This window comes from Lynx rufus, unplaced genomic scaffold (assembly GCF_022079265.1).
Source record: "Lynx rufus isolate CCGP_SWC_20201006 ecotype Redwood Valley unplaced genomic scaffold, mLynRuf1.p SCAF_2, whole genome shotgun sequence".
Taxonomy (NCBI): domain Eukaryota; kingdom Metazoa; phylum Chordata; class Mammalia; order Carnivora; family Felidae; genus Lynx; species Lynx rufus.
The window spans coordinates 160,402,613-160,429,726 of NW_025814834.1; the positions used below are offsets into that span (position 1 = coordinate 160,402,613).

Consider the following 27,114-nt stretch of genomic DNA (forward strand, 5'->3'; position numbering starts at 1 on the left):
GCAGAACTGAATTCAAAGCTAGGTAGAGCTTGTGATCTTAATGCTCCTCCAGACTCCCTTTCTAAGTATGGCATCTAAATCTGTACAGAATAATTTGCTTGTACTTATGTAAGATTCAGTGCCTGAGATTAACTTCTGCACACTAGAAAGAACACTTAACAGAGAGTTAAAAGATGGTGAGGTTAAATACTGAAGGGCTATGCGACTTTAGATAGTTGATTAACCATTCCGAACTTCAGTTTTTCAGCCTCAAATTGAGTTGCAGAGTTAAAAGAATTAAATAAGATAATGTATGAGAAAAAAAAAAAATTACGAAGTAATTTAATTCTTAAGTAATCTGTACTAATGTGTGTGCCGTGGATATGAGGTCTCTAAATTTATGGCCAAATGCTTTAAAAGTTTGGTTTAAATTATACACAAATTAAGAATTCTAGCTATTTATCCGGCATCTTGTGAGAACCCAAGGTGCTCATTAAATAGCAAAAATCACCCAAATGGCTCCTGAGCTGACTAGACTGAAAGCACGGATAATAAATACCAACATCATGATGTGCCTGCTCTCTCCTTTCAGGTGGATGGCTCATACTCTTCGCCATGATGCTGCAGGTGGTGGCGGCCTGCCCTGCGTCATGTGTGGTGTGCGCCAAAGATGTGACCCTCTGTCACCAGCTCACCTATATAGTAGGTAATAAAACCAATAACTCTTAAAAGAAAGTGTTAAGTGTATCTGGCAAATCCGTTGCCATGGCTTTCATTACACTGAGTGCTCTCTGGGCCCAGCCTGAAAGAGGTAAATTTTTAAAGAGCAAGCTTTTCACAGTGACTGAAGACTGATACTATTATTTTATTTTTCCTATTCCTGGTGGTCTCAACCAAAGCTATGTTAAGACCTGCAGAGGCAACTGAAATATTCTATTACAAAAGAATACTACCATTTCATGCAGCTACATACTTTTTTCTAAGAAAAGAAAAAAAAAGCAAGCCACTTTAATTATATTTTTGTCCACACTTTGTGCATATGTGAACCCTACCGCTGGCTGGAAAAAAATATCAATGAATCAGAAACCTGAACTACAATTGCTCAACATTAGTAAGATTAAGTGATGTACCAGCAAAACAGATTATTATCAAAGTGCATCTAATTTTGAAAGTCTAGTCTTTTTTTATTGGTGGTAAATGAGCTGTAGAAATGCTAACAAGATACACTGCCTGTATTCATTACATATTGCTTGCTTAAGTCAACAATTTAATAAGACACCTTATTAACAAATTTGAGGAGAATGTGATTTACATTCCGATATCCAAGACGAGATAAACAAGCTATAAGTTCTTCCAATGGAAAAATTTCAGAAACAAGTCCGAGTTAAGATGGAGCAAATGAAGCTGATTTTTTTTTTCATTTTGAAAATCCTATGACTCTATGAGAATTAAGAGATAGAAGTTATCGTCATCCCTGACAGGAGAGAGACAGTTTCAAGGGTAGTTTGTTGTACACGGCTTCCAATTAGTATCAAAAACACTTAAACACTAAAATCCTACCCTCTCAAATAGATTTCCTGACTTCACTCCTTCCCCCCGCCCCAGCCCCCATCGGAGATAGCTGATGTCGGGTAAGAAACAAATATTCCTCATCTACCTTGTCGCACCTCTCTATCTTCCTTCTCATTTACAGTACGTCACATTTGTGAAGTTAAATTTCATAAACACAGAGCAGTAAATGGATGACCTGTGGGTGGAGCGTCTGTCTAGTCCTAGACAAGAAGTAATTGACAGAATCAATAGCCTGCTCCCTCAGACTCGATAAATCCCTAGAGAACTGGGGATCCATAAAAATGAAACTCCCTCAACCCATGTCAAAAACAATATTGAGAGAAACAAAATGCTAAACTGGCCAGAATTAATAGAATTCAAATAATCAGTGATAATACTATAAAGAAAAAAAAAAAAACAAAACACCATGACTTAAGCTTGCTGGTGCTGTAGAGATGGGAACAATTCTTCCAAGAGAAGGCACTGTGAAAATTCTTTGTTTTTTTTTTTTTTACATTTTTTTATCTCTTTGTTTCAGCAGTGCAAGTCTGAATTCCACAAGGGAATTGTGATTTGCTTCCCCCATGGTTGATTGTTCAAATATCACCTGTAGACCTCCCAGGGACAATGGTCTCTTCCATCTTTATGACACTGTCATTTGCAGTCAAAACAATTTTAGCATGATAAAGATGTGTTACAATAACTCCTGATTATAATACATCTTTATTGAGTTAAAATGCTTTGATTTCTAATGACAGAGCAGTGATGGCTCTGAGGTGATTATGGTGAAGGTATTTAACAGTTGGAAGCCCTGAGTACCACCTGCCATCACATGATATACTTCATCGGAGGGAACAGATATTAGGGAGGAGGCCAAGATGGCCCAGACTATAATGAGAACCCCACTGACAGATCCTCAGGTCATCCGGAGAGAATATGGATCCTTACCAAGTTGCCAACTTTTAACCTGGAGCTAAAAAGCAGAAACCAACCCTCCTTTTCACTCCTCCCATCCAACCTATACCTTTAAGTTTGAAAGAAAAGGTGACTGCTTTCACAGCATCAATATACACTGATGGTGGGAAATGGGTTAGGAAGCTCAGACCCAGGCTTGGCTCTTGGGGGAATCTGCTTGGGGCCAACAGGGCTGGAGCAGGTCACTGCACAGCCTCACAGAGGAGAAGCCTATAAAGCCACCTTCAAAAAAAATCAGTGGTGATAATTCTAAACAGTGAATTAACTTCGACATGGAAAGGAACAGATGGGTTTATGTTTCTCAAATAAACATGTCATAGAAATAAAGAATATAAAAATCCATCATTCTGATAAAGAGCCAGCTTCCCTTTAAACTGAGAAATCAGAGAATTATTTTCATTTTGTTTATTGTTCTTACCCAGGTGATAAGATTGCTCAGAGGCATCAATTGTCTCAGCTCTCCACTGTACTCTCCTCTCACTTGTGTGTGCCTTGTTTCTGGTGTGTGCTTTTCTTCCCCACAGCAGCCCCTGTGACCACGAGGGTTTTAATCATCACTGATGGATACCTCTCCACTATAGACAGCACAAACTTGTCTCTCTCGTTTAATCTTGCCTTGCTCTCCTTGAGCAGAAATGGCATCGAGGATGTTCGGGAAGATGCCCTGCATGGCCTCTCAAAGTTGCGGACATTGTTGCTGGAGCACAACCGCATATCCAGCTCTTCGCTTACTGATCACACCTTCAGCAGGCTTCTCAGTCTGCAGGTTCTGGTGCTTAGCAATAACGCTCTCCGCACCCTGCAAGGGTCCTGGTTCCGAAACACCAAGGGCCTGACCCGGCTCCAACTGGATGGGAATCAGATCACTAATCTGACAGACAGTTCTTTTGGAGGCACAAAGCTCCACAGTCTCAGGCATCTGGATTTATCTAACAATTTTATTTCCTACATTGGGAAAGATGCCTTCCAGCCCTTGCCTCAACTACAGGAAGTGGACCTTTCTCGAAATAGGTTGGCCCACATGCCAGATGTTTTCACTCCACTGAAGCAGTTGATCCTTCTGAGTTTAGATAAGAACCAGTGGAGCTGCTCTTGTGATCTCTACCCTCTTGCCCGGTTTTTAAGAAACTACGTTAAGTCTTCCGCTCACATGCTCAGGAATGCCAAGGACCTAAATTGTCAGCCGTCTGACACAGCGGTGGCCATTGCAAAGAGTGTGCTAAAGCTGTCTGAGACCAACTGTGATTCCAAGGTTCCCAACTTGACTCTGGTTCTAAAGGACAGAAGTTCCCTCCTCCCAGGGCAGGATGTGGCCCTGCTGACTGTCCTTGGCTTTGCAGGTATGCCACGGAGAAATGTGTCCAACTCTTCTCCATATTCTTAAAATACACTGAATGATGCAAATCCTGGGCAATTGGGGAAATTTTCCAGGGCTTTGGAAGGGAGAGGTTGTCACTGAATGTGGGAGGATAGTGATTAACTTGGCACAGGTTGTTAGAATTTCCTGTTGCAGAGAAGCTAACAGAAGAAAGGGGCTTGGACCAGAATTCAAGGGCTAGGTCTTGGTATAACTACCCCTGTAATCCTGAGTCTATTACCTTGCTATTTAGACTTCAGTTATCTTGTCTAGTGTGGGAATAGTATCTATATTTCATCCATCATCCATCTGCCATGAACTACTGGTACATTCATTAAAATGCTAGGAATGGGGATTAAAAAGTGATGAGACGTGGTCTCTTTCCTCAAGGCACTCACATACATGTGTATGCCTCCCCATGGGATAGTAAGAATTGGTGGGCTTAACCACGTGCACGAGGACGTGCTATTAGGACAATCACATGCAGTCCTGCTCTATAATGGTTGTACAGCACAATGATTAAGTACACGGGCTCTGCAATTAGATTGCCCAAGATTGAATCCTGGCTCCCCTCTTACTTGCTATGTGACCTTGGGCATGTTATTTAGCCTCTCTCTGCCTTGATTTCCTCCTATTTGGGGGTTCTGAATTCTTACAAGATTTCTGTTTGTCTAACTCATTCCTAAACTTGGCGCATACCTCCCCAGATTGACTAAGCAGAAGATAATTTTCAACTCTATTATTTTGCTGTGGTAGTTTAAGCATTTCTTTATGCATCAGCTATTGTTACCTTTCACTGGATGAATGATATAAAGTGGTACTTAGTGTCATTAGTCAAAGATCAAATACACATGAGATTTCTTGAGTCATCTACCTGGAATGTGTATTTTCCCCCTATGCTTGTAGTTCGTGGTGAAATCCTTAGCACTTGTAGGTAACCATGGCGAGGAGTGGTGGGTAGGGTGGGGTGGGGTGGGAGGTGGTTCCTCAAAGCTAGAAGACCAGAGGCTGGGCAAATGACATCCAGGACTGAAATGAAGGTTTTGAATATGTGCTATATATAATTATTCTATAGTAGGTTTCCAGTGAAATCTGAACGTCATATTTTCAACTCCTCCTGAGAGTTACACTTTTAATCAGAATAGATGGAAACCAGAGTCAGGTCTAAACAATGAACTACCATCGGCAATAATCAAACTCACTTGGAAGTGAATTTAATCCTCTCAGAAAGATAAATTGTTTTAAAAACTGTGTAACCATGTCAGTAATTATAAGTGTTAAGAAATAATTTACCATAAAAGACAAAAGTAATAGGGCAGGGAGTTTTACCCTAAATGTCCGAGAATGCTAGAGTTCAAAGACTAGTTCTAGGGAATAATTAATACACATTTCGATAAGAACATACACAGATGCAAAATGTTGTGGGGCTCAAATAGATTTGGGTAATGCTGGACTAAACAAAGTGAAACCGGTTGGCTTATTTACTGCAGTGTTTTCCTCATTGCCTTTCATTTTCTAATAAGCATTATGAACCCCAAAGTTCATACAATGTGGAGCACTTCTCAAATTCATTTAACCATTAACTCTTTTTTCACAGAGGATTTCATTACATTAGTGTTTTGTAGGGCATCATTTTGGAAATATTACAATAGAGATTTTCAGTATCTTCTAGGTATTTTTGTATCTATTTTCGGAAAAGATTTTACTAACAACTTATGTTAGTGTAGAGATGGATATAAATTCTGGAAGATTCAAAGGTTTGTCAAAATAATAGGAAGCTTATAATAGGAAGCATGGGTAAATTCTTACAGTTATGAATACACACATGTTAAGTTTTAAAGTGTGAAAGTATCATAATGCATCTTTCACTGAGTTAATTGTTACTGATGCTGTTTTGAGAAGGTGTTTGTCTTTTAAAAAACTCTGATTTTGTACAATTTATTCTATTAAGACTCTACTCCTTTTGAAGTAAAAGTGTAGTCAATAATCTATACCTGTAGATTATGGGGTAAAAGACTTAGAACTATAATTTGACCTCTGATTTCCCTTTCCTTCTTTGGCTACAGTAAATCATTACAATTCCAGGGAATATAATCATATTCAGTGAATTTAAAACTATTAAGTGATTATTTGGCATCAAATGCTAACATCTTAACACTTCCTACTCTGAATTGGTGGGTGAAAAGAGAAAGATTTCATGAAGCTCTAACATTTCCAATGAGAACTTATTAAATTTGTTTTTTGTTGTTATTGTTGTTTTTCCAACTCAGAAAGATTGTTAGGACAACCTCTTAAAAATAGCAACAATGCCCATGGCAATGAAAATTCAACCATCTCCTTAATAGCACGTTCAGCCTGCCTACAAGCTTCATTTGCTGCTTTCTGCTCCCTGCACTAATAGAAAGTGACCATACCTGAGTGGTAATGTGATACAGACATACTTCTAGCATCAACAGCAGGAGAGTGAGTGGTTCCTTGCCATTTAGACACAATTAGAGGAGAAATTTACCCTATAATCAGATTATGCCTACTCTCATTTCAATGGCTGATGCATGTGTTTAAAAAATTTTAGGTCTTTATTTCCTTTATTATTTGGTTTAGTAACTGCACCAGCCATACAAAGTATTCTCTTAATGATTTTACTTTTTGGACTTTTTAATCCTTCTCCCCTCCCCCAACCATTAAGTGTTCTAGGACCTAATAGGGCATTATCAAACCTAAACAATAGAAGCAACAATCATAACCATGAATCATGATGATAATTCACTGAACCTTACTTTAATCAAAGCACTGCATTAAATATGTCACATATATTACCTCACTTAATTTCTGAGTGGTAGTAAGCATCCCTGTTTGACAGAGGTGGAAAAATAAGGCTCAGAGAGGTTAGAAAACTTGCCCAAGGGAGGGTGCCTGGATGGCTCAATTGGTTTAGCATCTGACTCTTAGTTTCCCCTCAGGTCATGATCTCATGGCTCATGAGTTCCAGCCCTGCATCGGGCTCTGTGCTGACAGCATGGAGCCTGCTTGGGATTCTGTCTGTATCCCTCTCTCTCTGCCCCTTTTGCTCTTTCTCTCTTTCTCAAAATAAATAAATAAATACCCTCTTTCTTTCTTTCTTTCTTTCTTTCTTTCTTTCTTTCTTTTTCTTTCTTTCTTTTTTTTTAAAGAAAACTTGCCCAAGGGAAGTGTCAGAACAAAGCTTTGAATCCTGAGTTTTCTTACTCCATGTAAGAGATACGGAGTGTTTCCAAAATTTTCGTATTTTCATGTTTTTAATATTTTAAAGCTGAAACCGTTGTTTGGAATAACCCTAGCTCTAGGATCTGGCAATAAAAACATTCTGGTCTACATTTTGCTACTACTTTTAAAAAATGTTGAGTCTTCAATAGATACTAAATTATTTCAAACTGTGACAGCACTAAGAATATACTGTTGTCAACTAAATTAAAATGAGGCTTATAAGACTTCAAGATCTAGTAAACTACCCAAAGGTTGAAGGTTTGTATCAGAGGCTGCTGTTCTCTTTGGAATCTTCATCCTTAACAGAACAAGGAAGCGACCATGCCTGACACTTTCCCTTTTCTTTCAAGTTCAAAAAATAACATCATATTTTCATTAAAGTTGCCTGCAGTGGAGGGAACCAGGCATGGTGCAGTCAATTGAAAGTCTAAAATGCTGACATCATCTCTTTCACTGTTCTCATTTCCAGTGTCAGGAAACTGTGTTCTCTAGGGGAAATGACTTGCCTGAGGTCACACGGCAATTTATGGTCAGAGCTAGACTTAGAAGACAGAGCTCCTAGCTCAGTTGATAGTGATGCCATGTCTTCCCAATCACCATTTGTAACATTAGGCCACTCAGTGCATTTCATTATTAGAACTCATAAACAGAATCCCTTCTGTTTATTTAAGAATATTCAATAAACATTTCTGGAGTGCCTGTGCTAGAGTTAAGGGTACTGGAGATACAGAGTGAACAAGACTGAAAAGGTCCATTTCCTCATAGTGCTTAATTCTAGCGGCGCGGGGCGGGGGGGTGGGGGGGTGGGGCAGGGGAGAGACAGACAGTGAACAAGCAAGCAAGTGAACCCAATAATTTTATACTGTTATAAGTGCTGAGAAAAAAGGATATCACTGTGACAGAGAGGGAGTTGGGTATAACTCAGAGACTTTGGTTTGAACATCTAGGTGGTTGAGCATGCCGTTTGTCAAGATGGGAAACAGGGATGTCTAAACAGGTTAGACTCTGCACGTGAGTTTGAGAAACACTGCCCTTTATAATTTTATTCAGAGAATAAACTATATTATTAACTATATTATTTAGAGAAAAAACTTATTCAGAGAATAATCTACACATACAAAGAACATGAAAGAACAGTACCAGACAGTCTGAGATTAGACGTCAGTCATTTTATTGTGGGAGTTCATAGAAGGGAATGATCTTTACAAGATGGAAAAAACAGCAAACATATCAAGAAATTTTGAGGTATTGATTCAGTTTTTAAAAGATAAATAAATTTCAAATAAGCAGAGATAGGAGAAAGTATTGCAGGCATCACTAAGGGTGTGCACAAAGGCTCAGAAGTACTTTAAGACTAACGAAGAGTTTGAAACACAGTGTTTTAATAATGAAAAATGAAAAAGTAGGCAAGGGAGGGAGGTTATGGCCAGACTGCAGGGAATCTTGGATGCCAAGAGTTTGGTCTTTATGCTAATAGGAAGCCAATGACTTTTACAGAGGTGTGGGTGAATCTTTAGGGCTGATGGAAATATGGCAATAGGAGGAGGTCATGTTCTATGGGAATTTCCAGGTATGTACTAAATATAGTCTATTTTTATTCACTATGGGATTAAGAAATAGAAAATTTGGTTTCCTATAGGCAGAAAAAGAACTTTAATGCAAGAATTATTTTATCTTGGATGAATCTCAGTCCATGAAAAAAACCCTTTTTTTTCTACCAAAGATATTCCAGATGACACTTTTTTCTTAAAATTTTTAATAGAGACAAAGAAAGATCCAAATTAACAAACAGAACAATGTTGAATAAACAGCCTCTGTCTGGACTGACATTTTTCTACATGGTGATAGACTGCCCACCTATTCTGATGCCCTTTAAACCATTAACCTTGATATTTGTGGATTTCACATTTGGTGATTTATACGTTTCTTCCTATGATGTTATCTTTTAATGGTCTCTCTATTTGTCACAGGAGCTGTTGGTCTCACTTGCCTAGGTTTAGTTGTATTTAACTGGAAACTCCAACAAGGCAAAGCAAATGAACACACATCAGAAAACCTTTGTTGCAGAACCTTCGATGAATCCCTGTGTGCTCATGAGGCAAGAAATTACCACACTAAGGGATACTGTAACTGCCACTTAACTCAGGAAAACGAGATAAAGGTCATGTCCATTGTGGGGTCCAGAAAGGAAATGCCGCTTTTACAGGAAAACAGCCATCAAGCAGCACTGGCCTCTGAGTCCACAGCCCTTGACAGATCATTTAGAAACCTGAAAGGGAAAGACCATGGGGCAGACAGCACTTTCTTCTGCTTTGGTGGCAGATTGCTGCAGTCAGGATGTTCACAGCCTCCTGGGAATGTGGCAGCTTTTAATGAAGCCAGCTTACTTACAAGATACTGTCCAAAGAGAGTTAAAAAGCTAAGGAATCATGAGTTGGGGGAAGTCCAACCTCAAAGTCTGCCACAGCATGTAACAAGAACAATAGGTGAGTTGTCTTGTTTTAGAAAATCCCACTCTGTTTAAATTTCTCTGAAAGAGGTAATCTCCTTTAATTTTCTCAATAGAAGAATGCCATAAAAATCATTGTGTACCACCAGTCTATCCTTCTTATAAACATACTGGACCTCTCTGGGTGTGGTGTGGGTGTGGATTGGGGGTGACGTGTAGATGAGGACTGCCCCCCCCCCTCGCCCAGGAGCTGAGAGTAAGTATATATTGTGCCTTTTGGAAAGTGAATTTTCTGATCCAATGCCTAACAGTGTTTTGGTTTTTATTTTTTTTATTTTTTTTTTTAAAGAAAAGAAGCCTTTTAAATAGCAATATACTGTTAAGATTTATGAGAGGCTGAGTATTGGCTTCTATTCCAACATCCTTCGAGCTCTAATGCCAATTCTGCAGTAAGCAACCTTCTCAGAGCATGACATGTTAGAAGAATGAGCCTTCTAATGCTAGTGATTCATTTCAGGAATGATGTCAAGACACACACTTTGCTTGCTGAGCTGTCAGGGATGATAACTTCCCAGTCCAGGGAAAGTCAGGACTTAATTCATCGTCCCATGTTGGGAGCCAAGTGAATCTGGCCGTGACATCTACCCACCGTACATGGGCAATGTCAATATTTAGGTGGAGGCAATGAATTAAATGTCTTCCTTTTCCTTCCTGAATAGTAAGGTAATGCTTTCAGGATCAGCAGTGAAACTTTGACAGTTTCTCTGTAAAGAGGTTCCTGTCACTTATATGAATTGGTTTACAACAAGCAGGGCTTTCTCTCAAATATGAATGGCAGAGGTGCTGCACCAAGAAATTCGCACCATGAGGATATGGCCTTAAGGATGGATTTGGGGACAATTGGAAAAGAATGAACCCGTATGCTGTCTCAGATGTGGCATAAGGCAGGATGTGAATTTATTCCATTGTATTCCCCAGACTCCAGTTCTTACTAGTTTCTGGGGACTGATTATTTGATTCAAGAGAGGAATAGCCAAGGGGGGAAAAAAGCAAAAAAACAAAAACAAAAACAAAATCCCAACAACAAAACATCTGCCATAGAAACCAGATCAGATTGGCTTTATTTTATAAAGAAATAAGTACTTACCCTTTCAACAGAGTCACACCTTAGACAGATGGTTAGCTTTGTCCAAAGCCTTAACTTTTCTATGGGAAACTCTTATACTGAAGGGAATGCTGTCTCTTAACCATTTAAAACCCAGTCCCTTGTTTCACACAGAGAACACATTTGTTTGTCAAATCAATATATTTACTTTTAAGAAAGACTTGAAATTCTGCTACCTACCAGGCAGATGGAGATAGAGAAGACAGGTATTTGAGGAAAAAACAACCAAGACCACAAAAGAAGTCAGTAAGAGGCAATGTCACTCTGATTATGTCTTCAAACTTGGGGACACAGAACCATAGTATTTCAGGAGTAAGGGAGACTTTAGAGACTATGTAGTACAGAAGTTCCTAATATTTATCTTTGAGTCACAGAACTCTCTTAGAATCTGATAAAGGCTAAAATTCTTTCCCTAGAATAATTTTACACCCACATATAATTCTCATCTAAGTCTTGTCTCTTGATACCCATTGAGTAAATAGCTCCTCCAAGGTCACGCAGAAAATTGAAGGCAAATCTTCAAGTTAGACGCTAATGTGAAGCTTAGTTCACCTCTTCCTTTCTATTGCTGAACAGAAATACTTCTTTCTTCCTCTTGGTAAAACAATTTCAGAAGACAAGAGACAGTACGCTTATAAGATGTAATTTTAAGTCTAATATGCATTGGGTTAAGAGAATAGGGTTTGGTGTCAGACAGACTTGGGTCAAGTTCTGCCCATATCATTAATGGACATGTGATGAGGGGAAATGTTTTACCTCTTTAGGCTTATTTCTTCACCTTAAAAGTGATAGGATGATAGGACTTGTCCAGTGGATCACATCTTCTGTGAATATTAAATGAGATAATGAAGGTATAATACTTAGCACAATGCCTGGCTCTTAGTAGATGCTTAATTAATGGTAAATATTTCTATTACTTTTGTCATTAATATTATTTAACATGTATCATTAATATTATGCTAACATGTACAATTTAAAACTCACAGAGATTTCCGCAATAAAGATAAGGCCATGTTCCAAAATACTCATTCATTTAACAAATATTTAACTAATACTATATATTTTTTAAAAGTTTATTTTTGAGAGAGGAAGAGCACACCTGTGCACATGTGCATGGGGGAGGGGCAGAGAGAGAGGGAGAGACAGAATCCCAACCAAGCTCCTTGCTGTCAGCACAGAGCCTGACTCAAGGCTCAGTCTCATGGACCATGAGATCATGAGCTGAGCCAAAATGAAGAGTCAGATGCTTACCCAACCGAGCCTCCCAGACACCCCTTAATTAATACCATATTATGTGATGGGAAATAAGGCAGATATGGTCTCTGCTTTGTAGCCAATAGTATCATAACTATTTTGTTGTTGTTGCTGAGGTTATTCTATCTTTGAAATCTGAACATTACTCAATACAGTATCATGTTCTTCCTAATATTTAGTTCCAACTGGGAAATTAATGCAGAAAAAAATTATGCTGGCCATGTGAAAAGAGTTTAGCTATTATTCATTTTTAAAGCTGACATAACCAACAACTAATGTAAAAACATACAACTATGAATGTTTTCATTTCTAATTCTGCAACTTTTAGGTCAGCATTGCAACTGATTAAAATGTGGCCATAAAGAGTAGCCTTGTAAACACACTAAACTACCCAAAGTCTTTTGTGAGTTTGGTTAAAAATCAGGAAATATTCAAGAATTGCCATAATCAGAGGAATCATTTTTGCACCTTTCATAAGGTTTCTAAGCATCTGTTTGGTTGGGGTAATAAAACTCTGCTCAGTGCTAAATTTCTGCATTTATTGTTCAGCAGATATCAACAGTGACACATTTAGTAGAAGATATGCAACATCCGGTTCAGCCTTGGCAAGAGAAAGTCTTGAAAAGCATTTAACAAATGAATCATGGCAGCCTCCAATAGAAAAAAAAGACAATGGCTTACAACCTCACAGGCAGAGACATTTTATTACAGGCTCATCATCCAAGCCTTGTGAGCCTGAGGAACATTGTGTACAAAAGGTCTTACAAAAACATAGATCAAAATATGATGATCCTTGTGGACTGTTAAAACAGAGCAGGCCTAGGTATTTTCAGCCGAAAAATTCTCTTATCTGTAAATATGTACCCTGTGATCAATTTCAAGATTATGTGAAAGAAAAGAAGCCAAATCGTAAAGAACATTCAAAGGCTAAGAAAGAGCAATTCCAAATTAACAGTGCAATAGAAAAATTCCTTATGAGTGAGGACAACATGGAGTTATCAAGGTTGTCAACAAAAATCAAGAAAACATATTCCCCAAAGAGGGTTAGCTTCTGTAATCCTGATTTAGTATCCAAAACATCAACCCATTGGAAACAGCAGAAAAGTCAAAGTAGCCACCTGACCAACTTGGATCTTAAAAAATGTGTCAATCTTCAGGAGGGAAACAAGGGAGGAAAATGGCTTACTGATCCACAGATTCTGAAAAAGAAGAGAACCAATCAAACTGACCTCAAAGGGAAAATTAAAAAACAAACTTCAAGGATAAAATTAAATTTACACCCTTTTAGAAAAGTCAAAGTCCATCCAGAAAAATCCTTGCCAGAACTCCCAAGGAAATGGAAACACATATTGTTACCACCGAATAAATTATCTAAAGCTTCTCAGAAAGAAGCCAGTATAAACCTGGTGTCCTCTGCAGAATTTTCCCAACAGCCAGAGAGTAACAACTATGGTAGACTCATTTCAAAGAGTGTGCCTCTCAAACATGCTCCAAAGCAGACCCCACATTACAAAAAAAACACTAAAAAGACTCCTCTGCTCAGTGCTAATGACTTACCTCTAGTCAACCAGAGCTCTACAGAAGTCAACTGTCACCCTACTGGCCTCATTCTTGCTAGCAGCCTGTCAACATTGCCTCAGCCCACATCCATCAAAGCTGAACACAGGCATTCAAGCTCTCAGTTCTCAACTGAGCAAATGGAAGGTGCAACTCCCCTTGCATTGGATGTTCCTGGGTACTTACCAGCTACCTGGGAAAGTACAGGAAGTGAGGTTTTACCACCCAGCAGTACCAGGGAGACAACTGACCAAGAGGCAACAGAGCCCATCCAGCACATAGAGCAGGACAAACCAAAGACCACTGAGCCAAATCAGCTTTCTTTGTTCCTGGGGAATCAAACACAACTTGTAGGTGTCCACAAGACTGACACCTATAAGGAAAATACTTTAGATCAAAATCAAACTTTAAAACATGTAGAGCAACACTCAAGTCATAAACAACTTAGAAATGAAGAAAAAACATTAATGACAAAACCAAAACTATCACATCAAATTGTGGAAAGTTGTATTACGGATGAGGGAAATGATGTAGGAAAAAAACTTTTTCAAACAGAAACTTATGATTCCTCTCTCATTCCCTCTGAGACACAAGCCAAGGGTGACCTAACAATGATGAAGACAAATTCTATTCCCTACCAAAATAGAACAGAGACTCCCAAAGATATCAGTACTTCTCTCAGTACTCAAGCCATTTGGAATCTAACCAATAGTGGCAAAAAAGAAATTGACAGCACAAATGCATTACCTAGAGATGATGGCACTGAAGCACTACAGATAAAAATATTAGAAAAAGAAGAGAATAAAATGCTCGATGAAAGTGAGGCAAATTCTAGTACATTAGTTAGGACTTCACAGATGACCTTAAAAGGCAGCAGAAAGGAAATGCAGCAAACTTGGGGAAATGGAAAAAGTGAAAAACACATGTTGTACGATTCAAGTTCTGTTGAGGCTACTATTACGGCTAAGGATTTGAGTATCACATGTTCCCCTGAAACTGAAAATAGACCTTCTTGTAGTGAAATTAACACTAATATGCAAGATTTGGGAGCCATTCAAACTATTCAACCAGATAAAGATAACAATACACATGAAGAAGGTACAGTAAGAGTGGAGATACATGAGGTGGTTTCCTCCTTATCAGAGTTAAAAGACGTTAGTTTTGAGACAAAAACTAAGGTGCCTCTAATTCCTAGAAGAATAACTGAAGCTGAAAACTCTGCTTCAAAACCTACACTGTATCCACCATCTGCTGATTATGTTAATACATCACCTTTAGAGGCAGAACTCAACTAATAATCATTTTCTACGTTAGCTTTCTTCAAAAGGACACACAAACACCCCCTAGCCTTTGCATACATTTCCAATGTATTATTTTGGAGGAAAAAATCCTCAGTACCTCATTGTTATCAATGAAATAAAAGTACAACTGAATATAATGCAAAAATCAAAGATGGAGCCACAAGATATGTTTGACACAATTAATTGAGTTTGCTTCTCTAAGGAACAGAAAAATGGGAAAGAAAAGTTTTGTCTAGTCCTGGAAAAGAAAACAAACATAAAAAAAAAAAGCCTTAAGCAAATGAAAGATTAAATAAGAAAAAAGTACTTGAACAGTTTACACTTGATGTTTATTTTATGGAAATTACTGTACACATCTCAATTAGTGGTATTACAATATTGCTTTCTACACAGATGATTATATATTCATATTTGTGCCTGATCTGTTTTCCTAATTATGGTATGAAAATAAAAATTGAGCTTTGTTTGTTAACTGTAGTCTAGCTGATATGCATATTGGTATATTTCAACCATTTGCAACTGTTCTGTTGACAATTATCCTAGATCTTAAGTAGAGTTTTTAAAACCTGTTATTTCAATAAGAGAAAAAAATTAAGGATTTCCAGGGGTAGTAGGCTTGTTCTGTAAAACCTGTAAAATCCTCTAAATCCACTAGGTGGGGATCTCAGCTTCAATCATTTTAGAAGAACAAATGGGGCTTCAAGATCAACACAATGGATCCTGAACAAAAGGAATTTTAACAAGCCTTATTGCCAATTATTATTAAGATTTTGAAAACTAAATAACCCATTAGTGTATAAGCTTTCAAGGTTTGATCTCTTGAGTTTAGCATGTCACAATTTTTTGGTGTGAGTACTCCTTGTGCACAGAAATTAAATGTTCTTGTAAATATTAGGTTTAAAAGTAATAGTAGAATAAGCCTCTCTCATTCAAAGCCAGAGTTATTGGAAAGATAGAGGTATACTGAAACCATTTTATTTTTGATATCCCAGTAAAACATTCAAAGCATACCTTCATGGTATACAATATTACCCTATTTTATATTTCCTAGTGGGGGGAAAAAGGTTGTACTTTCCCTGCTCCTATCTATATATAATATATTTTTATATTTTTATATCTTTATATATTTTATATATTTATATATTTCTTAATATATCTTTATATATCACTATCTTTATGTCTATATTTGGCAAATGGTTAAGCTTAAAGGACTACTAGAATAATGTAAATACTCTTAGATGACCCACCTATCTCCTATTTTTTCTCCTATTCAGAATTGCCAGCAAATGATGTAACTTTCTTATTTTGAAAGTCCCTAACCTTATTCCTTCTCTTCTGTTTTCTCTCTGGGTTTAAAATTTCCTTGCTTTTAACTCCAACTCCTCTCCCCTCTATTTTTGTTCAGCCTCTCTGCTTGAGCTTAGCTCCTATGCCATCTGTCTGCCTACCCTGATCCTACTTCATTTGGTTAAGCGCCTTTAAGGTGAGAAGAGCAGCTATGCCAACTTATTGCGCAATAACTTTTTTCTAATTGACAGTTCCCTAAGTTTTGTAGACCAGGTTAGTTGTTTTTGTTTTTGTTTTTGTTTTTGTTTTATCTCTTGGTAGCTATCTTTCTTTTTTTCCTTTTTCTATCCTTTTTTTTTAAAGCAACTTCACCTTGCTGCAGAGCTGTTGGCTTTGTTCTTCTCTCATTGTCAACAATATCCCTGACACCTAAGGGCCTAAAGAACCAGTACTCTGGTCACTAGCTGATTCTCAGAAGGCAGCCATTGACAGTTCTCCAGGGCTCTTTCCTCTTCTTCATTTCCTAAATCCAGTCTTTCACTTCCTTAGGATGTTTTGTTTCCTTTGAAGTAGTTCTCAAATTTACCCTTGTTCCTGAATCCCCATGGTAACCATTATAGTCTTTGTGTTGTAATCAACTGGATTAATGCAGCTAGCAGCCCAGCTGGAAGCTCTGACATCCCTGTCTTTTGCTCCCGTTTCAGCCCTCTAATTCTCTGCCTTTACTGGGCACAAACCGCCTGAGGTGCCTGCTAAAATGACAAGTCCTAGACTCCATCCCAGACATTTTGATTCAGTAGATTTAGAATAGGGCCCCAGAACCTTCATTTTAAGAAATATTCCCAGGTAAACTGGAGCAGGTAATAGGTAGCTTACATATTAAGAAACAATGCTCAGCTATCCCACTGCACACTAGAAGATAATTCAGTGCCTGTCTCACTAGGCACTCACTCTTAATTCTTTTAAGTTAAACTTTCATACCAAATTCAGATGGATTTTCTAAAAAAAATTGCTTTTATCATATCTCTGCACTGCTTTAGAGACAAAAAAACATAATTGCCTGGAATTTCATATCCAAATTCCCTATTCTGGTTTCCAAAGCTTTCCAAAATCTGACCTAACAGGACTTTTCCTCCACCTTTCACTATTTTCCAAACAGCATTTTCCATTTCCCACACATAGGAAATAATAATGTGCTTTCAATTTAAGGAGTGAGGCAAAGACAAACAAGAAGGAAAGAATGAGTGGTAAACTAGATAACCTAGAAAGCAATGGCCAGGAGAGCATGGCGTTAGTTCTCAGATCTAAAGGTGAACTTGTTTCAAATGATGGTATAGAGATTTCATCCCTCAGTGGCTACATGTTTCCATAACTAATAAGTCTCTCCCTTGTGTCCTTTCTCTCAATGAGTTTGTACGTGGTCTGTTTGCTTGGACTGTTTTTCTCTCTCACCAACCCCCTTCATTCAGCAAACTCCTATTTATGCTTGTGATCTCAGCTCTAGTGACACTTCTTCCAGGAAGCCTTTCCTGACCTACACTAACTCCTTGTCCCTCACTTGCCAATTTCTGTAGTATGCATTCTCATCTAATCTTGCTTTCCTTGCTCTGCCTTGTAACTATAAAATCATTAATGTGTTTATTCAATTAATCTCCATTTGGGTACTGGCCCTTAGGCTCCATGGAGAGTGCATCTTCACTGAATCCCCAGAACTTGTTCCTGGGGCAGTATATAGTAGAGACTCAATAAATAATTGTTGAGGGAAAGAAAGAAAACCAGCTCATTGTTTCCCTTTTCCTCACTACTCAGGCTACTCACATGAAGACCTTATTGCATAATGCCAAGATGATTCAGGTGTGTCACATCCAGAGGCAGTTAACTTCTTAATGAGATGGGTACCATGGTTAAGCCAGGGCCCAACCTGACTGTCCAGCCCAGAGATAGCCAGCTAGTCAGATAGTTTGCTTCCTACTGTGCTTTCTCCCCATCCTTCACCCTGAACTTCATTCCTGGAGTCCAGGCCCTGGGCTGGTAGGCTTTGCTGCTTAGCAATAAAACTTTTCCAGTAAGCACTTGATTTTGGCCTCTTAGTATTTTTTTTTTAAACCTTATATGTACCCTCCTTTGGCTTTATTCAGGTTCTCTTTCTCATTTCCTTTTTTTTTTTTCAACGTTTATTTATTTTTGGGACAGAGAGAGACAGAGCATGAACGGGGGAGGGGCAGAGAGAGGGAGACACAGAATCGGAAACAGGCTCCAGGCTCTGAGCCATCAGCCCAGAGCCCGACACGGGGCTCGAACTCAAGGACCTCGAGATCGTGACCTGGCTGAAGTCGGACGCTTAACCCACTGCGCCACCCAGGCACCCCTCTTTCTCATTTCCTAACCTGTTACTTGTGATATCCATCTACCCCCCGCCCAAATGCTTTTAGAAGTTGCTAATAACTTGCTTTTATCTCCAAATGAAAACTTCTATAGGTTTCTTATTTATAATCATAATCATGAAGAGTCAGTTAATAGAAGCCAAAGGGACTCTTGTGATTTTTTTTTTATGTTATACTTTGGAACAACTCACACACCGAAGAGAGAAAGAAATTCTGCATTATCTCTTTGACATACTTATTCCTAGAAAATATGCCTAAGGTTCATATTGAAAACAAAACAAAACAAAACAAAACAAAACAAAACAAAACAACAAAGCCTTTTCTCAAACATTTTAAGTCATGTAATTTTCAAGACAATTTTTGGACACTGAAATTCAGATGAGTGGATTGGAGTCATTGACAAGCAATAGTGATATTCATTTACTCAACAAATATTTTTGACCATCTACTAGGTATGGTTCTAGGTGCTGGGGTTACAGCAGCAAACAGAACAAGCAAACAAACTAGTCCCTGCTAGTCCCTGCTTTCTGGTAGTGAAAGAAGGTTCTACACAAATAAATACATAATCTGCCAGATTGAATGCTTAGGAGAAGAGTTCTTTTTTTTTTTTTTTTTCTTTTGAGATAATTCAAATCACATGCCATAATAATCTTTATTTTTCTCCTTAAGAGTCTCTGTGTACACTTGTGGGATTGGGTAATGATTTCGTGTGGGTTTTGCCTATAGAAAATAGAAGTGGGGAACTATGCTTTCTCCTTCCAATATCTGGACTGGGGCTTACTCTATTTCTCCTTTGGTGAGGTGCTTTCTGAGAAAACAATAGTTACACTTTATCTGCTCCCTTGTTGAAGAGAGACAAAGGATGAGAAGGTCATATAAGAAAAGCACAATAACTAGAGTGGTTTGGTCTGGACAAATAAGGGCCATTGGGCTTTTATGTATAAGCACGTCCAGCATGAAGAATGTGAACTGGTTCTCTCTACTCAGAGCAGGAGAATCAATGTGGCAGACGTCAAAACACAAGGATATCAATAGACAACAATATATGCGGGCAGGGAAATTTTAGACACTGTGTTATCAGGAGAAAGTTGTGGAATCTCCTCCTTTGTCATTCTCTGAGAACAAAGTAGGCATTGAAATGTCTGGCATAGATAAGAAGAATCCTTTCCTGTAGACAAGTGGTCTGCGATTTCATTCTGGGATTATATGTGTGTTTCCCTCAACGATCTTAGATCTATGATCACATTTAATTTTTTTTCACTGTTTACATATTCTACTTTACTTATTCCTTCCATAACATTGATCCCTCCATCTGTGCTCTTAACCACTTTATCACAACCACTCAGAGAGTTAGAGAAGGACTAGGGCTAGGTCTCCTGTCTCCTGCTTGAGCCAGTGCTACTAAAGACCACTTGTCATGGGGCCTTTGCCTGAAGGCCTGCCTGAAGGCCTGCCTCAGGGTGAAAAGCCAACACAAATCCATCTTGTGCCAAACTTCTTTCTTCAGAAAATGACTAACTGTGGCTCAAGCATAGTTAATAAAATTGCAGCTGAGATGAGACTGTGAGTCATCTGTCATACCCTGGTCTCTCTTTTGCTAATCAGTTGTGAGAAACATTTCAAAATCAGAGAGCAGCAGCAAAGAAATATGAGATACTCAGACTTCTTGAGGCAATTAGAGACTAAAGAGCAGAAGGCAAATCAGTCTTCCTGCCTTGACAGTCTTAAAATACACACTGAAAGTAGACTTTGGAGTTACACTATTTGTGACAGATTTTGACCATAACACATTTTCTAAGAGGAAATAAAAATTACTCACTTCAGGACATGCATTCCACCCTCGCATCAGCAGAGATGATATGGGCTTGGGAATGGAATAGCCAATGGGAGGTCTGATATGGTGGTAAGCCATGTCTGCTGCGGCAGCCGCTGCAAACCAAATGATCATGTCAATTTTGAAATTCACGTATTTATTTTAAGAAACATGAACAGACAACAAAAAGTCATCAAAAATCAATCTGTGCAACATTAGCTGAGAATCAAAGGGAGCTCCATGCTGTTTTTTTTAATGCTTAAAGAAAATGTTAGATAATTTGATACTATAAGATTATCTTTATAATTTTCCATTCATTCAGTTGTTCATTCAACAAATTGTGAGCAGAGGGAATTTACAAAAGATCAAAGACACATACAAAAGAACACACAAACATCAAGTAGTTTGGTGTGTGTGTCTGAAGTATAGGGTGTGTATGTATGTGATGTTATGGGAAGTAAAGACTGAAAGGCAGATTAGACAGTACAATGTCATAAGTCCTAGAATAGAGGGCTTATACTATACACAGCAAGTCATGGGGTGCCACTGAACTTTGCAGTTCTGAAAGCACTTGTATCACTTGGGCAAAACAGATGAGTTTTTGTTTAAATACAATTAGTGCTTATAAGAATGTTGGGATTTTAATATTTAATATTTATAAAGTAGTTACTAGTTTTTAAACTTTTAGCTAATCCATCATTTTAGCTAATACCACTCATTGACTCAATTCCCTAGTGTTACCTGCCTGCTTGGATTTCTAAATATTGCTCATCTTAAACTCCCCGTTATGGTGTCGTAATTCTTGGGACTTCACTCTTGATGCCTGGCTGTTGCCTATTTTTCGATTCTGCAACCAGTCATTTCTATACTCCCTTGGAAAGCAAGTTCACAGCTACTTTTATTGAACATGTTTTGTATTAGGCATCATGGAAGATACATACAAAGCTCTTTTAAACCTCCTAACACTCATGCAAAGTAGGTATTACTCTGTGTGTGTATGTAATTAATTTTTAATTTGTGAAAAAATTAAATATAATTAGTAGTTGGTGTAGCCTCTTGTTCCAGATTCTATGCTCTCTTCAGCCACTTCACATTGAAAATACTTTGTACACAACACATGAAGCTCTTTTTATTCTTCAGAAAGACTTCTCTGTACGATTAGGAGGTTAAAGTTCCAGGACAATGCTGTTTCCTATCTTCTAGATTGTGATGTCATAAACATTTGTCTATATCTTAATAACTTTTTTTGAGATATGACCTACAACCACTACTCTCCACTAAACTTTGCTCCAATTCAGTTCTAAGATCTACTCATCTAGTAAAATTATATGTAGTGTAACTTAATCAACATTTTGCTTTATGGATCAGTCAGAATTACTATCTAATTTTGACAAATGTGACCTTTATACTTGTTTTCTGTAGAATTTTAGAAACACAATTATAATAGAGGACAATTGTTAAAATATTTTGAGTATTTCTCATATATTGTTTGTATCATTGAGCTCATGTCCAATCCAATATACAATTATGTAATGCTTTTTTCCCCTAACTATCAGCATTTCTACAAGTTATTAAAACTCCAGGTTAACATATTTTTAATGGTTCTATATTCAGTATGATTTACTTAATCATTCTTCAAGTTTAGGTTGTTCAAATTTGGACATAAACACTTCAAAAAGTATATCTTTTCAATATGAATTTCCCAATTTCACACGTTGTTTATATTTTGAGGGGTGAGATTAATGTCAAATGGCATAAGACTTTTGACACATAGTGATAAGCTTTTTTCCTAAACAGTTGTACTAATTTATTCCCTTAGTCACCAATGTGTGAGAGAGTTTTCATTACATCGGCAATCTTTCATTACATCGGAATCAGGTTTTCTCATTTTGTGAGAGATGTTGCTAACATGAGAGGTAAATTATATCAGCTCATTTCTTGTTTAAATTGTGTTCTTTGATGACTAGTGAGGCTTAATATTTTCCCAAATATTTACTAGTTATTTGTATTTGAAATTTTAAGTTCATTTCCTTTGCTGCCTGGCATTTTAATGTTTCTTTGCAACAGCCGTTCTAATTGTACAATGGCTCCAGTTTGAGGGCAGAGTCAAGAATTCCATTTCTGCTTTTATTTTCAAGGCCATTTATAGAATATTTGCATTGTCACATTTGTCCACCATTTCTAGCCATTATCAGCTAGATTCGTAGTTGCTGACACTAAGAAAACACAGAAACAAAAGACTGGCCAAAACATATTTAGCAAACTGAACATGACTTACAAAATATGTCTTTTGTGTCACAAAAAAAAACTAGGCATGTTAGATTCCTTCCATTGGCTACTCTTGAGTATTTTTAATTCCTTTTTGGAATGAGGTAAATAAATAAGCAAACACATTAACTAATGCTTAATAATCATTGATCTTCTAACTCTACTTTTTCACCTTATGACCATTTGGATATTGTTGAGCTGGTGCAGCTATAAGCATATAAACCAGTGTAGTGAATGCATTTAAACTAATTATACCTATCCTAATGGGTGGGGAGGGACTATTCATAAAGTGAGTTAAACTCAGATGCAGGTGCCAAATGTCTCCTTTGAAACCCTTTCAGACTCTGATACCAAGTCTATAAAGTTACTTGTTTTGCTTCTTGGCACTGTGTCTGGAAAATCAGTTTAAGATGAACGCTATTTAATTCTTCATTATTCAAAGTAGATTCTGCAAGGCCTTGGCATCTCCTTCTCTCTTTTGCTTTATACACCCTTGGCAGTGATGCTACTCATTAGCAGCAGAAAGTGGACAATGCAACATGAGGCGTCATGGAGTTGAAATTTGTCACCTTTAAAATTGCTTTGTCAGTCTTGCCTGAGTGGCCATGCTACACTAACATCTGGGAAATTTTCTAGTATTCCAGATTCAGGACAGGGACTGTCAGCCCATTTATCAAATTTTTACCTTGATTGCTACATAAAATATGTTAAGTGATTTATGTACATGTTGGTTTCTACATTCACAATGGAAACTTTGCTATTGAGAGAGAATAAGGCTAAATATAAAAATATCAATAACTATTGAGTACATACCATTTCTTCAGCACTGTGATAATTACCAATGATTTAGTGAAGCTTATAATCTAGATTCTAGAGTAGGACTGTCTAATAGAACTTTTTACAATGATGGAAATGTTATGCAGTGTTCAATATGGTAGCATACGGCTATGAAGCACTTAAAATGTGGCTATTAAGCATTAAAATGTGTGACTGAATAACCGAATTTTTATTTTCATTTCAATTAAAATAAATTTAAATTTAAACAGCCATGTGTGTCTAGAAGCTTCCATATTGTACTGCACAATTCTAGAGCATAGCCTTTTCCCACTCCTATTTTCCTGAATAAGATTCAAATTAAACATGATTTTGTGAGTCAGCCTCAAGGGTTTATATAACCATGGTGTTTATTTGTGGATTCAAGTTCTTTATTGTTCGTTAATAATTTATCAAGAAAAAATGGATATGACTAGCGATTGTCAAAAGGCATTCAATACAACACATGATAACCTTCATTTATTCATGTGACAAAATCTATTGAACATTCCATATGAGTGATAATAAGCTAAGAAAAAATAAAGTGTTAGGGTGTCAATAAAATTTGGCAAATAAATGGATAATTATTAAAGAAATGAATTACTGGATTTTTCTTGCTTTTTATGGTTCAAACACAAATTCAGAATTGTGATCCTTTTTTTTTCTGAAATGTTCTTTCATACCCTCTTTTCCTACATTACATCTAATGTCACTTAGGTCTTGGCTTAATGAAGTGTCTCTGGGTGCGCTCCCTATGTACTCCCATAGCACCTGGTACTACAATAGCATATATGTCATATTATACTTAATTGCCTATTTATTTGCTTGCCTCTGCAGATAGATCACAAGCTCCTTGAAGTCAGGATCTGTATCTTTTCACCATCATATCTCATGTGCTTAGCACGGTGACAGGAAATTAGTAGGCATCCAATTGATGTGCACTAAATGAATCAATAAATGAGACAGTTCAAAATATGATTTCATTGGAAATAATACAGATCATGGCATAGAGGACTCAGTAAACATGTATTGTATAAATGAATAAAGATGATGGATTAAAGCCTATTAGTATCTTGCTCTTTATTATATGTCTTTAGGACAGAGCACAATGCCTGGTCACAAAGAAACACTGTAGAACGAATATAATGTTTATTTAATATTAAATTATGACACAATTGGGTAAATTATTCATATTTGGTGGCATATTTAGATAACAATCTTATATTTTGTTCAGAACATTTGGGGAGGTGGCTTTAATAAACCAAAACAGTATGACTATCAAGAAATGCCCTTAACAAGGAAATCTGGGGGCCTAATTTCCAGTCTGGCTTTGCTTTTAACTCCCTGAGAGATCCTAATTAAGCTAATTTGCCTGTGTGAGTATTAATTTCTGTTCATGTAAGATGAAACAGTGAGGACACAGTGTAATGGTAATAAGCATGGGCTTTGGGGACAAGGAGCCATGCTAGTTAAGTCTTGACTATCCCTCTTACTAGCATGTTATGTTGAGCATATATCTTATCCTAATAGAACCTAAACCATAGGTTACTGTTAGAATTAAAGGAGACATCGTACAGAGAGCATCTGGCACATTGTTAGTTTTCAAGAAGTGTTAGCTGTTGCTGTTGCCATAATTATCATCTACAGATCTAAGGGTTTTGCCTTTTCCTTTTAGTCTGAATCTAGAGAACTAGGTATCAGAAACATTGTTGAATATTTTCTGTTCTGTTTAGACCAGAAATCATCTATCCTTTTGAGGTTTTTTGGGAGTATGAATACCAAGTAAAATATTGCATTGAATTACTGCAAATTACAAGGCTACAAACCCTCTCATCTGTCATTGGCTCCAGCTCATAATGTAATATGGCTACTGTGGAGAGGATGACTATGCACCTCTTCATGATGAATTTAATTAGCTATATTGCTTATGGATAAGTTGGTACTAGATTCTGAATTCCTAAATTAAACTATCACTCTTATGTTTTATAAAAATAAATCTAGGCACTCATATAAAAACAGAGAGCAATAAAGTACAATATTTTACTTGTAAGCCTTGACTAAGATAAAACTGCTAGAATGTTTTTTATTTGTTTTTTTTTTCAATTTTGATTGTGTGTATGTGTGTTCTAAAAACACAATTGATTCTACTTCATTGTTTTTATGGGTAGGGCTGTAGAGAAACAAAGCAAATGCGTACGGCTATCCCAGCAAGAGCTAAGACACACTCTTTGTTAAACTGACACTTTTCAATGATGTATCACCAGAGCATATAGCATCTGAGAGAGACCATGAGATTGCAATCTTGAGATTGCAGTAAGAATGGCTTAATTTTTTAAACCACATCCCATTCTCATTACAGACTGTCAGAAGAATAGATTAATTTGCACCAGTGTCTATTCTCATTGCAATCTTTGTCAGTGTAATGAAGTATTGGAATGTTAATATCAGCTATGTTCATAGAAATATCACCATCCATTGGAACGATTTGATCTTTCTAGTGATCTGTGTAGTGATTGGCTGGCTCTATCAGTGATAAACTGATAAAGATTAACACAGCAAACACAGGATTTCAGAACATTAGATCACTCCTATTTTCCTATCACTTGTCAAGGCACAGTCCACATCATCGATGTGCTTATGCTTTTTGAGGTTACAATATTTAGGACGCTTTAGGATCCTAATCATATATGGAATATCTAAGCAGCGGTAGCAAACACAAATGACTACAAATATGAGATCCTGTGATATAACTATGTTTCTAAACGTACTTAAATTCATATTTTTTACAACCATATGTGAGACAAAAAAAAAAAAAGCCATATTTGGCCCCTGTACTACCGTTTGCAACTCTGAGTTAAAACCTCAATATGAAGTCTCACCCAAATCTGGCTAGAATAAATTGGCAGATGTTCTTAATTTGCTGCCACATCCGAGACTTAGTTACAGCTTGGCATTAAGGAATCCCAGGACACAGAGTTGAGTCTCCTTGTGAACCAGCTGGCATCACACAGGAAAACAAAAGGAAAACAAGAGGCGTTCTTCTTTGGTCTCAAACTATAATCTGAAAGTGATCCATAAAACTTGGTACCTAGTTGTAAGGGAATGGGATTGGATAGAATACATATCGATGGATTGATTTATCCTAGATTTCTTCTTTAGTTTTTCATGATACATCAGAGGAGACAGACCCAGGAGAGATATAAAATCTGGGAAGCAGGTGTTGGTTTCTTTCTCTGAAATGTATCCAAGACAGCTCTTGTTTGCCAGGTCATACCAGCTCCTTTTTCATCTTGCCTGGTTCTTTTCTCTCTGCTTGGCTTCACACCTTGGCTCCTTCTCTTCCTAATCTTGTCACTTCTTTCACAAATCTGCTTTCTCCCTGGATCCATCATCCTCCTGCTGGCTGAGCCAGAAACCTAGAAGTTATCCCTGATTCCTCCCTCTCCCTTGTTCTCCCACCTGAACCCATCCACAAGTCCATTCAAATTTCCCACAACCAGCCTCTCCTTTTTCTTCTAAAGTCACTACCCTAGTTAAGGTTTTATACATTCTTACCTAGACTACCTGGTTTCTTTACCTCTGGTTTCAAACCTCTTCAGTCCAGCCTTTGCTTTGTAGCAAGAGGGATCATTCTAAAATAATAATAGCATTATATGATTGCCCTGCTTGAACTCCTGCAGTGACTTTCATTGTTGACACACAAGGCCCTTCACCATCT

General features: G+C 37.4%; 2 protein-coding genes across 8 annotated transcripts in view; one reads left to right on the top strand and one right to left on the bottom strand.

Annotated features, from left to right (window-relative positions):
- TNNI3K (TNNI3 interacting kinase) overlaps positions 1-27,114 on the bottom strand; it is a 283,823-nt gene that overhangs the window by 63,166 nt on the left and 193,543 nt on the right. For all 7 annotated transcript variants that reach the window (XM_047083662.1, XM_047083660.1, XM_047083665.1 and 4 more), the window contains one exon: positions 20,322-20,431. In XM_047083662.1, coding sequence (XP_046939618.1) covers positions 20,322-20,431 — 110 coding nt within the window. The remainder of the gene's footprint in view (positions 1-20,321; positions 20,432-27,114) is intronic.
- Positions 598-14,825, top strand: LRRC53 (leucine rich repeat containing 53). Its single transcript, XM_047084753.1, has 4 exons — positions 598-685; positions 3,030-3,845; positions 9,076-9,591; positions 12,526-14,825. Exons 1-4 carry the CDS (start codon positions 598-600, stop codon positions 14,823-14,825), a joined length of 3,720 nt encoding a protein of 1,239 aa, XP_046940709.1.

Excerpts from the sequence above, each read along its gene's own strand:
- LRRC53 (XM_047084753.1), top strand. The coding sequence starts at position 598 with ATGCTGCAGGTGGTGGCGGCCTGCCCTGCGTCATGTGTGGTGTGCGCC. Across the intron at positions 3,846-9,075 it reads GACTGTCCTTGGCTTTGCAG|GAGCTGTTGGTCTCACTTGC; the intron begins GTATGCCACGGA and ends TATTTGTCACAG. Across the intron at positions 9,592-12,525 it reads GCATGTAACAAGAACAATAG|ATATCAACAGTGACACATTT; the intron begins GTGAGTTGTCTT and ends ATTGTTCAGCAG.